General features: G+C 46.2%; 1 protein-coding gene across 1 annotated transcript in view; it reads right to left on the reverse strand.

The window, feature by feature from the left end:
• Nucleotides 1-10457, reverse strand: part of LOC124613504 (methyl farnesoate epoxidase-like) — a 217605-nt gene extending 207148 nt beyond the window's left edge. The window contains exons 1-4 of the mRNA XM_047142212.1: nucleotides 10393-10457; nucleotides 9778-9925; nucleotides 6724-6848; nucleotides 5112-5196 (exon numbers count right to left, since the gene is read on the reverse strand). Of these exons, the coding sequence (XP_046998168.1) occupies nucleotides 5112-5196; nucleotides 6724-6848; nucleotides 9778-9925; nucleotides 10393-10433 (399 nt within the window). The 5' untranslated portion in view covers nucleotides 10434-10457. The remainder of the gene's footprint in view (nucleotides 1-5111; nucleotides 5197-6723; nucleotides 6849-9777; nucleotides 9926-10392) is intronic.
• Nucleotides 10458-14766: the final 4309 nt, after the last annotated feature.

Genomic DNA, 14766 nt, shown 5'->3' on the forward strand with positions numbered 1-14766 from the left:
AACAAGATGGTCAACGGCAGAACGATGTTGTCGGAATCCGCATTGGGCTGGTGTTAAAAGACTGCGGGATTCCAGCCACCAAGCTAAACGGTAATTCACCATACGCTCCAAAACCTTAAAGACACTACTCGTGAGAGAAATGGGGCGATAGCTAGAGGGGAGATGTTTGTCCTTTCCAGGTTTCAGAACGGGAACGACAATAGCTTCCCGCCATCGCCTGGGAAAGGTACTGTCGGTCCAAATTCCATTGTAAAGGCGAAGGAGGAAACGCAGGCTATGGGTTGATAAATGCAGCAACATTTGGACATGGATACCATCCGGTCCTGGGGCGGAGGAGCGAGAAGAAGAGAGTGCATGTTGGAGTTCGCGCATGGAGAAAACAGTATTGTAGCTTTCGCGATTTTGAGAGGAGAAAGCAAGATGTCGCACTTCCGCTGCACGTTTCTTCGGGAGAAACGCTGGCGGGTAATTTGAAGAGCTCGAAATCTCAGCAAAGTGCTGACCCAATGAGTTAGAAATTGCGACGGGGTCCACTAAGGTATCATGCGCGACAGTGAGCCCAGAGACCGGGGAGAAACTAGGCGCGCCTGAGAACCGTCGAAGCCGACTCCAAACTTCCGAGGAGGGAGTGAAGGTGTTAAATGAGCTAATAAAGAATTGCCAGCTTGTCTTCTTGCTATCGCGGATGACGCGACGGTATCGCGCACGGAGCTGCTTATATCGGATACAGTTGGCCAAAGTTGGATGGTGACGGAAAATGCGAAGAGCACGTCGCCGCTCACGTAGTGCGTCACGGCATGCCTCGTTCCACCAAGGAACTGGGGGGGCGCCGGGGCAATTCGGAGGTGCGTGGTATTGAACGTTCCGCAGCTGTGAGAATAACGTCGGTAAAATGTGTGACCTCATCGTCGACGCTGGGAAAGCGACGGTCATCGAATGTCGCTAGAGACGAAAAAAGTGTCCAATCGGCTTGGGCAAACTTCCAGCGTCGCGAGCGCATATACGGCAGTTGAGGCTGCAGTCGAAGAACACATGGAAAGTGGTCACTTGAGTGTGTATCATCAAGGGCGAACCATTCGAAGCGCCGAGCTAGCGGAACAGTACCGACCGCAAGGTCCAAATGAGATAAATTTGCCGTGGAGGCAGACAAAAATGTGGGGACCCCAGTGTTGAGGCAGACTAGATCCGCTTGGTGGAAGACGTCTAGCAATAGTAAGCCACGTGGACAAGGATGTGGAGATCCCCAAAGCGGGTGGTGGGCATTGAAGTCCCCAACCAGCAAATAGGGGGTGGAAGCTGATCAAGAAGATGAAGGAGATCAGCTCGTGCCAGTGGTGTAGACGATGGAATGTATACCGTACATAGAGAGAACGTGTATCCAGAAAGGGAAAGATGGACGGCGACAGCTTGGAAGGAACTGTTTAAGGGGATTGGGGGATAATGGAGAGTATCATGGAGAAGAATCACGAGTCCTCCATGTGCTGGAGTGCCTTCAACAGAGGGGAGGTCATATCGGACGGACTGAAAATGAGGGAGAACAAAGCGGTCATGGGGACGCAGCTTTGTTTCCTGAAGACAGAAGATGACCGGCGAGTAGGATCGTAAGAGGATCGACAATTCATCCCGATTGGCGCGAATGCCGCGGATATTCCAGTGGATAATGGACATAGGGTGAACAGAAAATGGAGAAACGTGACCAAGGGTGCTGTCAACTCAACGACTGCTCAGAGCTTGCGACCGACAGCATGGAATGGCATTCAGTCGAAGGCAGAAGATCCTGATCCATAGGTTGGTCAGGAGCAGCTCCTGCCACCAACTATCGGCCAGTTGACCGGCCACCAGCAGTGCGCCTCGGCGACACAGAAGATGGCCGAGGGCGATTTCCGCCAGGTGGTGCTGTAGTTGGGATACGCCTTGGCGGAGAAGGAGAGGAACTGTGTTTCTTCGTAGCCTTCTTGGAGGTATGATGTTTAGATGAAGGAGGAACTGATGGTTGTGAAGTTGCAGTACGTAAAAACTCTTCACGAGAATGCTCTTTTTTCGAAGACTTGGCGTCTGACTTTTGGGCTCGAGATTTAGCAGAACCCGACGAAGGGTGAGCCATAGAGTTTGCAGGCGAAAGTGGTGAGGTTGAACGGGCGATATTTGCGCTGGCCGATCTGACGACCGTGGTACTAAATGTGAGGTCGCAAGTCTGCGTGGCCGCCTCCTTTGTTGGCCGAGGAGAAGCAAGGACAGTGCTGTATTTTCCTTTCTGAGGCACGGTGGGCTGTCGACTGGCGAGTAACTTTCGAGCAGCAAAGGTCAACACCTTTTCCTTCACTCTTATTTCCTGGATGAGCTTTTCATCCTTAAAAACGGGGCAATCTCGAGAGGAAGCAGCGTGGTCACCCATACAGTTGATGCAGTGAGGGGATGGAGGTGGACAAGCACCCTCATGGGCATCCTTGCCACACGTAACACATTTGGCCGGATTGGAACAGGACTGGCTGGTGTGATTGAACCGCTGACATCGATAGCAACGCGTAGGGTTTGGGACATAAGGGCGAACGGAAATTATCTCATAGCCTGCTTTGATTTTTGATGGGAGTTGAACTTTGTCAAATGTCAAGAAGACAGTGCGGGTTGGAATGATGTTCCAGTCAACCCTTTTCATAACCCGATGAACAGCGGTGACGCCCTGGTCAGACAGGTAGTGCTGAATTTCTTCGTCAGACAATCCATCGAGGGAGCGTGTATAAACGACTCCACGCGAGGAATTTAAGGTACGGTGCGGTTCCACCCGGACAGGGAAGGTGCTGAGCAGAGAAGTACGCAGCAATTTTTGAGCCTGGAGGGCACTGTGTGTTTCTAACAACAGGGTACCATTCCGTAATCTGGAACAAGACTTTACAGGACCCGCAATTGCGTCGACACCTTTCTGAATAATGAAAGGGTTGACCGTGGAAAAGTCGTGACCTTCGTCAGACCGAGAAACAACAAGGAACTGTGGCAACGATGGAAGAACCGTCTGTGGCTGAGACTCAGTGAACTTACGTTTGTGAGCAGACATAGTGGAAGGTGAGGAAACCATTGCGGAAGAATCCCCCATGATTACCGGCGTCTCCTATGGCGCGCTCCTCCCTTGTGGGGGCCCTCACCGAGGGCACACCCGCCTTAGGTGATTGTTCACACCTCAGGTCACACCTCCCGACAAACGGACGGAGGGACCAATCGGCACTTTCGGAAGGTATCAGCTCGGGTAATCACCCCTCCCTGGGCCTGGCCGTTACCAGGGGGTACGTACGTGTCCTACCTGTCTACCCGGGGCGGGGAATTACGCGTTACCCCGTCACCGGCTACGCATGGAAGTGCGTGGGTCGGCCTTCAGACACGCACAGGGAGGAAAAAAAGAGAAAGGGAAAGGAAAGAAAAGGGGGTCTCAAACGCCGCAGCGGAGAAAAGGGCAAGGAGAAGAGGGAAGGAAAAGAGAAGGACAGAGGAAGGACGAGGACTTGCAAGTGTAAAAGCAAGGAATTTGGAACAGTTTCGAGCGTCCGTCTTCGGACGTAGGCACAAACCATACTCCCAGAGGGGGAGAAAGGGAAGGAAAGAGACAGAGGTGAGGGGGGGGCGAAGATGGGGGATGGGGAGGGATGCGGAAAGGGAAGGGAAGGTATGCAGCCCGGAAAGGAAGGAGGGCCACATTAGCTCGGGGTCCCGTGCTCACTACGCACGTGTCCACAAAACAATTGTGGACCCCCTGGGGGGTCAGTTATGGTTGCTTGGCCTTTAAGAACCATTAAATGTATTGTAGAAACTGATTGCCTAGCAGTCATTGCTACTCCAGTTTTCTTAAAATGCTTAACTTAGCCCCACAGTAATATTCTCATCCTGTCTTGAGTAAATATCATCCGCTAGAGACCATATTTGTTGACCATCTGCAACACGTGGTCTATCATTGATTCCACTGATATTTAAGAATTTCCACGCTTGCACTAATTACTAGGATTTTGTAGTCTCTGCTTCTTAAGAAGTTGTGCTGAATCAGATATTCTAGTTAGTTTCATTTTTTATAGATGAAACATTTTGCTTTAGCATTGCCTCTGTTTCTAGAAATTTTTGTTACTATCTTCTTCTCCCATACGGAAACCTACTGCTTTTGTGCCACTTATTTTTGAGTGAAATTATTTGTTCCTTAATAGTTCACATTTAAGTCTTAGGGCTTGTTTGGTCATTACGATTTTTGTGATATTAGGCTGTTAGTTACTTCATGGTGCAGACAGTTCCCATACCAGTTTAGTCTCTTGATTTTCTTCGTTCTCAGACGCCATTCAGGTTTGGACATTTACGGGCTCATCGTTTTATCTGTATTTACATCTCAATGTTACAATGACCAAAAGAGCTTCCCATTTAATAAACTTTCACGCAAAATCCTTACGATTAGCAGCGTTCAACCTGCTTGAAGAGAGGAAACCCAAACTTCACCACCCCCATCCTTCAGATTACTTTACTGTACCCAAGTCCAGCACGTCGATATTCTATCACAGACACTAGTTTACTCAGATAGGTTTCAAAGTTTTCGTTGAGTAATAATAGGGACTTTGTCAAGTACTTCAAAATTTTGTTACATTTGCTTATTAAAATCCTTTGAAGTTCCCATTAAATTGTTACGAAACTTTTGATAGCTCTTAAGTTATTTCATGATAGGGAAACCTGAAGGCAATTTGCAGGATTACTTCACAATGAATTTTTCTCAGGAGCGAAGCCTATCATTATGCGAAGAGTCATCATTCAACCAATGAGACTGGGATGATACCACGACCAGAACGAAATGTTAGCTTTAGTCCTCGGTTTCCTAGTTAAATAGATTAACGTAGCTAATTACTATGGCTACAAGTGCTGAGTGTTTTGGGGGGAATGATGGGGCTGTTGAGCATAGACTGCTGCTGATCATTTCAGTCAAATTGTTTAGAAGTACTTTGCTTCTCTCGTTAACCATCCCTCCTTCAACGCTCCCAAACGGCTATTCATTTTTATGCTAACACTAACAACAGATACAAGACCTGTACTTTCTTGCTAAAAAGACTTATCTGAACAGGTATCTCTTGACTATCTACTTGTCTACTCACCTGTTTTAAGTTTTCTTTAACAAACAGCACGTAGACACTGCAAACTCCTATCATGTAAACCAGTAAGACGACTTCCGTGAAACCTCTGGAAAATGACAAATTTTTAATCAAACTTCTGCTCTGATTTGCTATTTCTAAGTTTTAATTTATGTTTTGAGACTACGAGTAAATACTAACAAATCGTTACGAACAAGCTAATTGCTGTTCAAATGGACAGGTTTGTCTTGGATCGTACGCAGCGGAACTGAATTAGCTGGAACTCAAATTGAGTGGAAAGATTGAGTTATCCAGTACTTCAGTTTCTTTCTGCTTTGTTTTAGGGCACAAAAAAACAACTGAGATCAAACACCCAGGTCATGACCATAGAACATCAATAAAGTCAAGTGACTATATGTCAAGCCCAGTCGCCGGACGGAAAGAGCTAAAAGCAAGGACTTCCCCTTTGAGAAAGGTCCACGAAGCACGCTGTAGAGACAACGGAGGCCCCAAACCAAAAATTTAATGTCTTTCGCCATATTGCTACGACGTATAAAAAGTAGAACGCTATCGGTAGCCCGTCCCTCGTAATCTAAAACTACCGATAACACACTGGAAAGTAAGAGATTAAAAAAAGGGCATTCAATCAGGAAATGGCGAACCGTCAAAGGTTGATAATGAGCACGAAGTGGTGAAAGGATCACCACGGAACAAATGGCGCTGGCTAAAATGACAGTGCCCAATACGCAACCTAACTAAAATGATGTCCTCGCTACGAGACGGCCGAGACAGAGGCTGGCTAAGCCGTCGGGACCGGTTTCATTTCCATAAGCTTGTTCCTGTTAGGATAAGACAAGTGGTGACGCCAAAGTGACGTCTGCCCACAGACGGCCACACAGAGATCATTCGAAGCATTGGAAGACCTTTAGCAGGCCGAGGTAGGAGGACTGCAGCCTTGGCAGCAGCCTCATTTCGCGTCGGACCGACGTGACCGGCAACTCACATTAACATCACGGTGACTCCCTTAACAGAGAGCAAGTGGAAGCCTTCTTGGACCCACTGCACTAAGGCATCGACTGTGTGCTGCACACACAGGCTCTGAAGAGCACAGAGAATCTGAGCGTGTGACAATTAAAAAGCCTGTATCTCGGGATGTACTAGCTGGTCTGATAGAGGGCGAAAAGCTCTGCTATAAAAATCGAGCAGTGTTCTGGAAGCCGATACCGAAAATGGTCGACGCCAAAGACATAGGCACACCCGACGCTACAGTCCGCCTTTGTGCCATCAGTGTACACGAAGGTGCTGTCGCTAATTTGACCGCGAAGGTAGAGAAACTGACAGCTATGGATCGAATTCGTAGCAGTGTCTTTGGGAAGCGAATGAGGTCCAAGATGAACACGGGCTGCCGCACGAGGCCAAGGCGGTGAAGGGATCACACCCACTACTTCATGGTGGCACATCTGCCGTGGATTTTTCGTAGATAATTCCAACTACTGTCACCGTACATTTATTTTCATTACAAAACCTTAATAAACACGTCAGCGATTTCAGCCTCGGGAGCCAAATCTTTCCGAGGTACTTCGCTTTAAATGTAGGTATATTTCAATTTAGTATTTTAACAGCTGAGTTCACGTACCTGGCAAATGGAGCAATTCTCCGCAGGACGGGTGACCTCGAGGTCTTGCAAGCTGCAGCAGCAGTGTCGGCGTATTCCAAGGCTGGAACCATTAGTCTTCTTCTGAGCGTACGGGAAGACAGCACCTATTTAACAAAAGGTTCTGTTGCCTAGTTGGTGTTCGCAATTCCACTAATAGCCGTAATTTTACTGTGAAGTAAATGTGCTAGTGCACTAATATTTTGCAACACTACCGAAAAAGAACGCTTAACATTCAATCCGGTTATTTTCGATTACCCCCTATGGCACTTTAATCATTTTAATCTTTAGTTGTTCACTCTTCTCGTATGAAGTGGTTGCGCCTAAAATAACCAACCTTTTGACGTTTTATTTGATTGACATTTAAGTTTTCCCGTTGCGGTATTAACATTTTAGTCTATGGACTAGGTCATAATTTCTTACAAGTTGGTTTTATTTCTTTTTCAACTAAGGATGACAGTTATCGCTGAAATAACCGGTTTACGACTATGTTTTATTCCACCTTAGTTTAACTTGACTTAAAACCGCTCAAAATAACCGGTTTCTGAAATAAACGATTTTCGGTTTTTATTCCATTATTTCCTGTGTCAGACCTGGGAGTCTCAGTTTCAAGATAGACTCAAATTTAAATAGGTAGGTAGAAGTACACAGTCCCTCGACTGATCACTGCTTTTCTCTAGAAGTGACAAGTGGTTCAGTACAGCAAAAAAGAATCCCCACTTTATACCTACTGTTGGTAATTTTATGAAACTGCTCAAAAATAATGTATTCGGTGATCATACCACTATTTGGGCATTATTAATAGTCGACGCTAAAGGGTGAAAGCTGAGATGGTGATAATTTCTCCGTATTCAAGGGCTACAAGCAGATTATGGCATTTTATGTTGACACAGGTAGCAGATCAGATACTTTTTGTTTTTATTGTAACCTATGGAAGAATTAAGTTTGTAATTGATTACTGTTACGGTAATTCCTTTCTCTTATTTTGCAGAAATGAGACAAATCGAATACGTTAAACCAAATAACGCATCGTACTTCATTGCTATGCCACTTCATAGAAGTATTTCCAGACTAGCGTTTGTGCCATTCAGAAATACAGTGGATATCCCGCGAAGACAGCGAGACACTACCATTTAAACCAGGAGGGCGTTAGCTCTTTAGCACTGCGCTGTCACGTGTACATTAAGCCACATCGCTTCGCAAGAGGGACATTGTCTCATCAATGCGGTACCAATTCTTATGCCATTGTGTTGCTCGTTTAGAGTGTCAGGACAGTTAATAAAACAAAAACACTGATCGGTTTTCGTATTTTCATATTCCAAACCAAGGCAAATTTTAAGAATTACACCTTTATTTTAAGAAAGGTTTATTTAGAAACGAAAAATTTTTGCGCTGCTGTTATGGTTAAATGACATTCCGGTTTTCTGCTCTTATTAGTAAAACAAAACCTATTAAAACCGAGACCGAACAAACACCAAAAAATATCAGCTATTCAGAACTAAAATACCAGTGTCGGTTTTAAAAAGTTCATCCCTATTTCCAACAGGAGGCCTTACAACCTGAAGTCGCCTACTGTACAATCAGATTCGAATGAGATCTAATTTTATGGTGATACTGAAAGGCGGCTCTTTATTTGCTATTATAGTTCTGCTTATGTCATGGGCCACAAACAGAATTTAGTTCGTAAGTTTTACAAATTTTCTCAAGCCTTCTAGTATCACTTTAACAGCCTTTGTAATTATATATTTTAGAGAGGTTAGCTTTACTTCGTCAGTGTAGAATCAGAGTGGACAAATAGCAACTGTGTGGTGACGCTTGGCTTAGAACTGACGGAACGCTGGTCTGCCCTGGAGTGGAGGCAGCATTATTTGGAGCAATTTTTTGTAATATTCTATTTAAAGAGAGATGGTAAGCAGAAGGCTTGTAATACTGGATCAATGAGAAGAGGTAATGTTTGGAGATAACATGGCTTATTATGTTTATAATTACTCAGTACACTGATTGTTATGGCAGTGGTTATGGTTTGGATTTTCTTTAAGTTCCTTTTGTAATTAGGTTCCATGGTTCTTTCACTGCAGTGACAGATCCTAAAGACATTTTGCTAATTAGTTGATGTGTGAGAAGTGTGGAAAGCTATTATTGCTATGACTTAACGAAGCTCAGTTAAAACTTGAAGTGTCGATAGAGTTATTTCCTTGTCGATGAGATTAGTTCATTTGCGTTCATGGTTTTATTTGACTCTACACTCTCATTGTACAACACGAGTTGTGTGCTGAGTGACATTTGAGTACTCATGAAATTCCGTCTCCTATTGCATATCGAGGAAACGGTGAGTAAAACTTAATTGACAGCCGGCTCATTATTTTATAAACAAGGTTGCAGAGCAGGCGAGAGGCCCATTACTCAGGTAAGCCATTAGTGGTGTTATGACGGTAAGTACATATTCAGAGTCAAGCACAGTATTTGTCAAAATGCATTTATGACAAGAATATCAGCATACCTTCAGAGATTTAATGCGAGTAAAATTTTTTTTGTGTGTGCCACATTGTGATTTCAAACAGATTTAACGAAGTCCGATGTGTTTTATTCAGTGATAATCTATTGTGTAGTTACGATTATAGTTCCGGTACCGCAATTTCTAAACAAATCGGCTACATTCGGGGTCAACCTTTAACACAATCATTTTGTGTCAGACTCAAATAGCGTAATAAATTTTTTTGAGAACAGATGCCTTTCTCGCAGTTCTATTGTTTGATCGACCGATTGATCTGGATTTAATTTTCAGTCAATCCCTGTTCCTCAGCATTATAAAATTCACAATCTAACTTCACAATTTTGAGTATTAAAACACGGTGATACTTTTACCCTATTTTGGCTGTCACTTCTTGCGCTCTCCATCAACACTTCCAAGTACTTCTTTGCCTAGTAATCTACTTTAGGCAATTTTATGATCGCAGTCGGATTTTAGGACCCTATACTTCTTGCATACAGTGCAGACAGAATCCTATGTTAACAGAAATTCAGAAGCATACGTACCAGTAGATGGATGCAGTAGACACAGACAACTGCTATAGCTGCAAACAAGGGAAGTCCTATCAAACCAGCGTTGCGTATAGCCATCGGCATAGCAAGTATGCCCGTTCCCATGGAGGCTTTCGTAAGATTCGTGAAAACCATCCAGTTCCTAAAAGAAACGATCATTTTAATCCACACCAAATACGCTACCAGGAGTGTTTAAAGCTTCATGTGTTTCTAACAATCTGTTATAATGGTTATTTCGTCGACGAACACAAATGGTTTAATATTTTAAATATTAAAAACCCTTTTGTAAGATCTTCCTTGTTGGGAGGTGAATTTCGCGTTACTTTACTGCAGCTAACGTAAGGAGCTGAATTCTTTGATTATAGAACCGAAGTTTTGATTCTGGGCAGGTATAATATTGGGTATTCTCTGCGCTTAACTTCATAGCTGTTACAGTGGTATAGGTACATTGGCATCAGTGCTTTAATGGCAGTAATTACGAAAGCTGTTACGACATGAGTCGTTCTACACGATACATACAGAACCTAATATCTGTATTAACTTTGAAATATCTAAAATTCATCCTGAATGCGAATAGTATTAAATTACTTCACAGTAAGGCATACTCACGACAAGTCCGGATTATTCGAAGCATTACTGGGCAGGAGCATCGCTTCCTCATTCTCCGTCTCTGAAGTGCTGCAAATGTTTTCGGATCTGCAGAGAAAATAAAAGGACTTTTTTAATCCCTTGACAAGAGTAACTTATCAAATAGCGATAGTAATTGCTCGTTTGCTCACCAAACTTCATTCGCTAACTCAGCTTTGTGTTATGAAACAAGTAGAGTTTGATCACCTGTCAGTACGACTAAGTTTTACTACATTTTGCATTGCACATGCATAATCTCTGAAGTTTGTGCGATACTGTACAGAAGACGAGAGTTATATACACACCAAAAATGTTTTGCATCACCTCGGTTCCGAGAGTTCCAGAAAATTGGAATAGAAATCAACAAACATCATTTCCGCACTTTATTGCTCATGAAAACCATACATTGCATGTTTTACCACCATACAGCATGACGTTCAGAGGTGGTGGTCCAGATCGCTGTACATACCGGTATCTTTAATACCAAGTAGCACGCACTCTTGCACATTTTTTTTTTGTGGTTTTAGGGCGCACAACTTCAACGGTCATTAGCGCCCAGACTACGATAAGAATGCACCGCGAGTCACAAGTTTAAAACAGCAACGAAACGGAAAACACGATAAAAGACAGACTGACAGGCATAGGATTAAAAAAAGAAAACAGCATAATCAAATGTCCTTTGAGAGGGTTGTCAAATTGATAAAATGAAGAACGCGAGCAGCTGCTCGTGGGTCATCCGCTAAAATGGCTTCTACAGTACATGGCAGGCCAAAATCAAGACGCAGGGTGTTAAAATCCGGACAGGACGTTAAAATGTGGCGGACCGTCAGCAATTGCCCACATGGGCAGAACGGCGCCGGCGCAGCCGTCAGCAGATGGCGATGGCTGAACCGGCAGTGTCCAATTCGTAAACGGGCCAAAACTACCTCCTCCCGCCGAGAAGGGCGTGAGGAGGACGTCCAAGCAACGGGAAGAGGTTTCAAGGCCCGAAGCTTGTTGTCTGTAAGTGCAGCCCAATCGGCATGCCACAGCGACAAAATGCGCCGACAAATGACCCTGCTACAATCTGACGAAGGGACACAACAAGAAGCTGTACGAGGCTGGAGGACCGCAGCCTTGGCCGTGGCATCTGCAGCTTCGTTCCCGACATGGCCAGGAACCCACATAAAGCTAACCGGAGAACCGACGTCCACCAGCTGCTGAAGAGAGCGTTGGATCCGGTGCACGAAAGGGTGAACCGGGTACGGATCACTGAGGCTCTTGATAGCGCTCAGGGAATCGGAGCAGATGACATATGAAGAATGTCGGTGGCGGCAGATGTAAAAAACAGCCTGGTAGAGCCCAAAGAGCTCAGCTGTGAAGACCGAACAATGGCCATGGAGCCGGTATTTGAAACTTAGTGCCCCGACAATAAAAGAACACCCGACCCCGTCATTGGTCTTAGAGCCATCTGTATAAATGAAGGTCATATTAATGAACTTCGAACGAAGTTCGACAAAACGGGAGTGGTAGACTGAACCGGGGTTAACCTCCTTCGGGAGCGAGCAGAGGTCAAGGTGGACGCCGACCTGAGCCTGGAGCCAAGGTGGCGTGTGGCTCTCGCCCACTCGAAGGGTTGCAGGGAGTGAAAAATTAAGGTGTTGAAGGAGGCGACGAAAGCGAACTCCAGGGGGTAGCAGGGCAGAGACATACAACCCGTATTGACTGTCAAGGAAGTCATCAAAAACGAACGATAAGACGGGTGGTCGGGCATTGCCAGTAGCCGACAGGCATACCGACAAAGCAGCATATAGCGCCGGCAGGTAAGTGGCAATTCACCAGCGTCAGCATGAAGACTCTCGACGGGACTAGTATAAAACGCTCCGATCGCAAGTCGTAAACCCCGATGTTGTATGGAGTTGAGGCGGCGTAAGATGGATGGCCGTGCAGAGGAGTATACGAAGCTTCCATAATCCAGCTTGGAGCGGACGATCGACCGATATAGGCGGAGTAGGACGGTTCGATCCGCTCTCCACGACATACCACTGAGAACACGGAGGACATTTAGAGAACGGGTACAACGGGCAGCCAAATATGACACATGTGGAGACCAACAAAGTTTCCTGTCAAATGTAAGACCTAAAAATTTAGTTGTCTCCACGAATGGGAGAGCAACGGGACCGAGTCGTAAGGACGGTGGGAGAAACTCTTTGTAGCGCCAGAAGTTAATACAGACCGTCTTCTCGGCAGAAAAACGGAAGCCATTGGCGACACTCCAGGAATAAAGACGGTCAAGAGAACGCTGAAGACAGCGCTCCAGGACACGTGTACGCTGCGCGCTGCAATAGGTGGTAAAATCGTCCACGAAAAGGGAGCCTGATACATCAGCTGGGAGGCAATCCATTATTGGATTGATCGCTATGGCGAAGAGAGCGACGCTCAAAACTGAGCCCTGTGGCACCCCATTCTCCTGGTGAAAGGTGTGACAGGACAGAACCCACACGTACCCTGAACTGTCGATCCATTAAAAAGGAACGAATAAAAAGAGGGAGGCGACCGCGAAGACCCCATGTATGCATGGTGCGGAGAATGCCCGCCCTCCAACAGGTGTCGTAAGCCTTCTCCAAATCAAAGAACACAGCCGCGGTCGGGCGCTTCCGCAAGAAGTTATTCATAATGAAGGTCGACAAGGTAACCAGATGGTCAACAGCAGAGCGGCGCCTACGATATCCACATTGTACATTGGTAAGTAGGCGTCGAGACTCGAGCAGCCAAACCAAACGAGAGTTAACCATTCGCTCCATCACTTTACAGACACAGCTGGTAAGCGAGATGGGTCGATAACTGGAAGGCAAGTGCTTGTCCTTCCCCGGTTTAGGAATCGGGACAACAATAGACTCGCGCCAGCATGCGGGAACATGTCCCTCAGTCCAGATGCGATTGGAAGTACGAAGAAGAAAACCTTTACCCGCAGGAGAAAGGTTCTTCAGCATCTGAATATGAATAGAATCAGGCCCTGGAGCGGAGGACCGTGACCGGGCAAGTGCGTTTTCGAGTTCCCGCGTGGTGAATGGGGCATTATAACTTTCACGATTCGAGGAGCGGAAGTTAGGTGGCCTAGCCTCTTCTGCCTGTTTGCGGGGGAGGAAGGCAGGGTGGTAATGAGCGTAGCTCGAAACCTCTGCGAAAAAGCGGCCGAAGGCATTGGAGACATCCTCCAGGGCCACAAGGACGTCATTCGCGACCATCAAGCCAGAAACTGGTGAGTGGACCTTAATGCCAGATAGCCGGCGCAGGCTACCCCAGACAATAGAAGGAGTAAAACTGTTGAAGGTGCTTGTGAAAGCAGCCCAGCTGGCTTTCTTGCTTTCTTTAATAATACGATGACACTGTGCACGTAATCGTTTGTAAGTGATACAATTCGCCACTGTAGGGTGGCGTTTAAAGGTGCGTAAAGCACGTCGACGAGCACGTAAAGCGTCTCTACATGCTGCGGTCCACCAGGGGACCGGTACGCGACGTGGAGAAGAAGTAGGGTGATGGATGGAATATTCAGCAGCAGTGAGAATGACTTCCGTGAGGTGTGCGACCTGACGATCGCAGCTTGTGAAGGTTTGATCCCGAAAGGTCGCCCTGGAAGAGAAGAGCCCCAGTCTGCTTTGGAGACGTTCCAACTAGATGAGCACGGGGAGGGGGTATGCTGCAGGAGATGGATAACACAGGGGAAGTGGTCGCTCGAATATGTATCAGAAAGTGCATACCACTCAAACCGGCGTGCAAGTTGGGTAGTACATATAGAGAGGTCTAAATGGGAATAGGTGTGAGATGTGTCCGATAGAAAAGTAGGGGCGCCAGTATTGAGGCAGACAAGATTGAGCTGGTTGAAAAGGTCTGCTAACAGGGAGCCCTCGGGCAGGATGCCGGAGAGCCCCAAAGGGGATGGTGGGCATTGAAGTCTCCAGTTAACAAAAATGGGGCAGGTAGCTGAGCAATAAGCTGCATCATGTCTGCCCTGGTAACGGCAGATGACGATGGAGTGTAGACGGTACAAATGGAAAATGTAAAAGTGGGGAGAGTAATGCGGATGGCAACTGCCTGCAGGCCGGTGTGCAATGTGATGGGATCGTAGTAAATATCATCCCGGACCAGCAACATAACCCCTCCATGAGCCGGAATACCTACCACAGGGGGTAGGTCAAAACGCACAGAGGTGTAGTGTGCCAAGGCAATTTGATCGCATGGGCGTTTCCTGGAGGGCTACGACGAGCGGACAGTGCAAGCGGAGCAGCAACTTCAAGTCCTCTCGGTTGGAGCGAATGCTGCGAATATTCCAGTGAATAAGTGCCATCGTAAGAAGAAAAGGAAGATGAAAGAAGG

Source organism: Schistocerca americana, chromosome 4 (genome assembly GCF_021461395.2).
Source record: "Schistocerca americana isolate TAMUIC-IGC-003095 chromosome 4, iqSchAmer2.1, whole genome shotgun sequence".
Taxonomy (NCBI): Eukaryota; Metazoa; Arthropoda; class Insecta; order Orthoptera; family Acrididae; genus Schistocerca; species Schistocerca americana.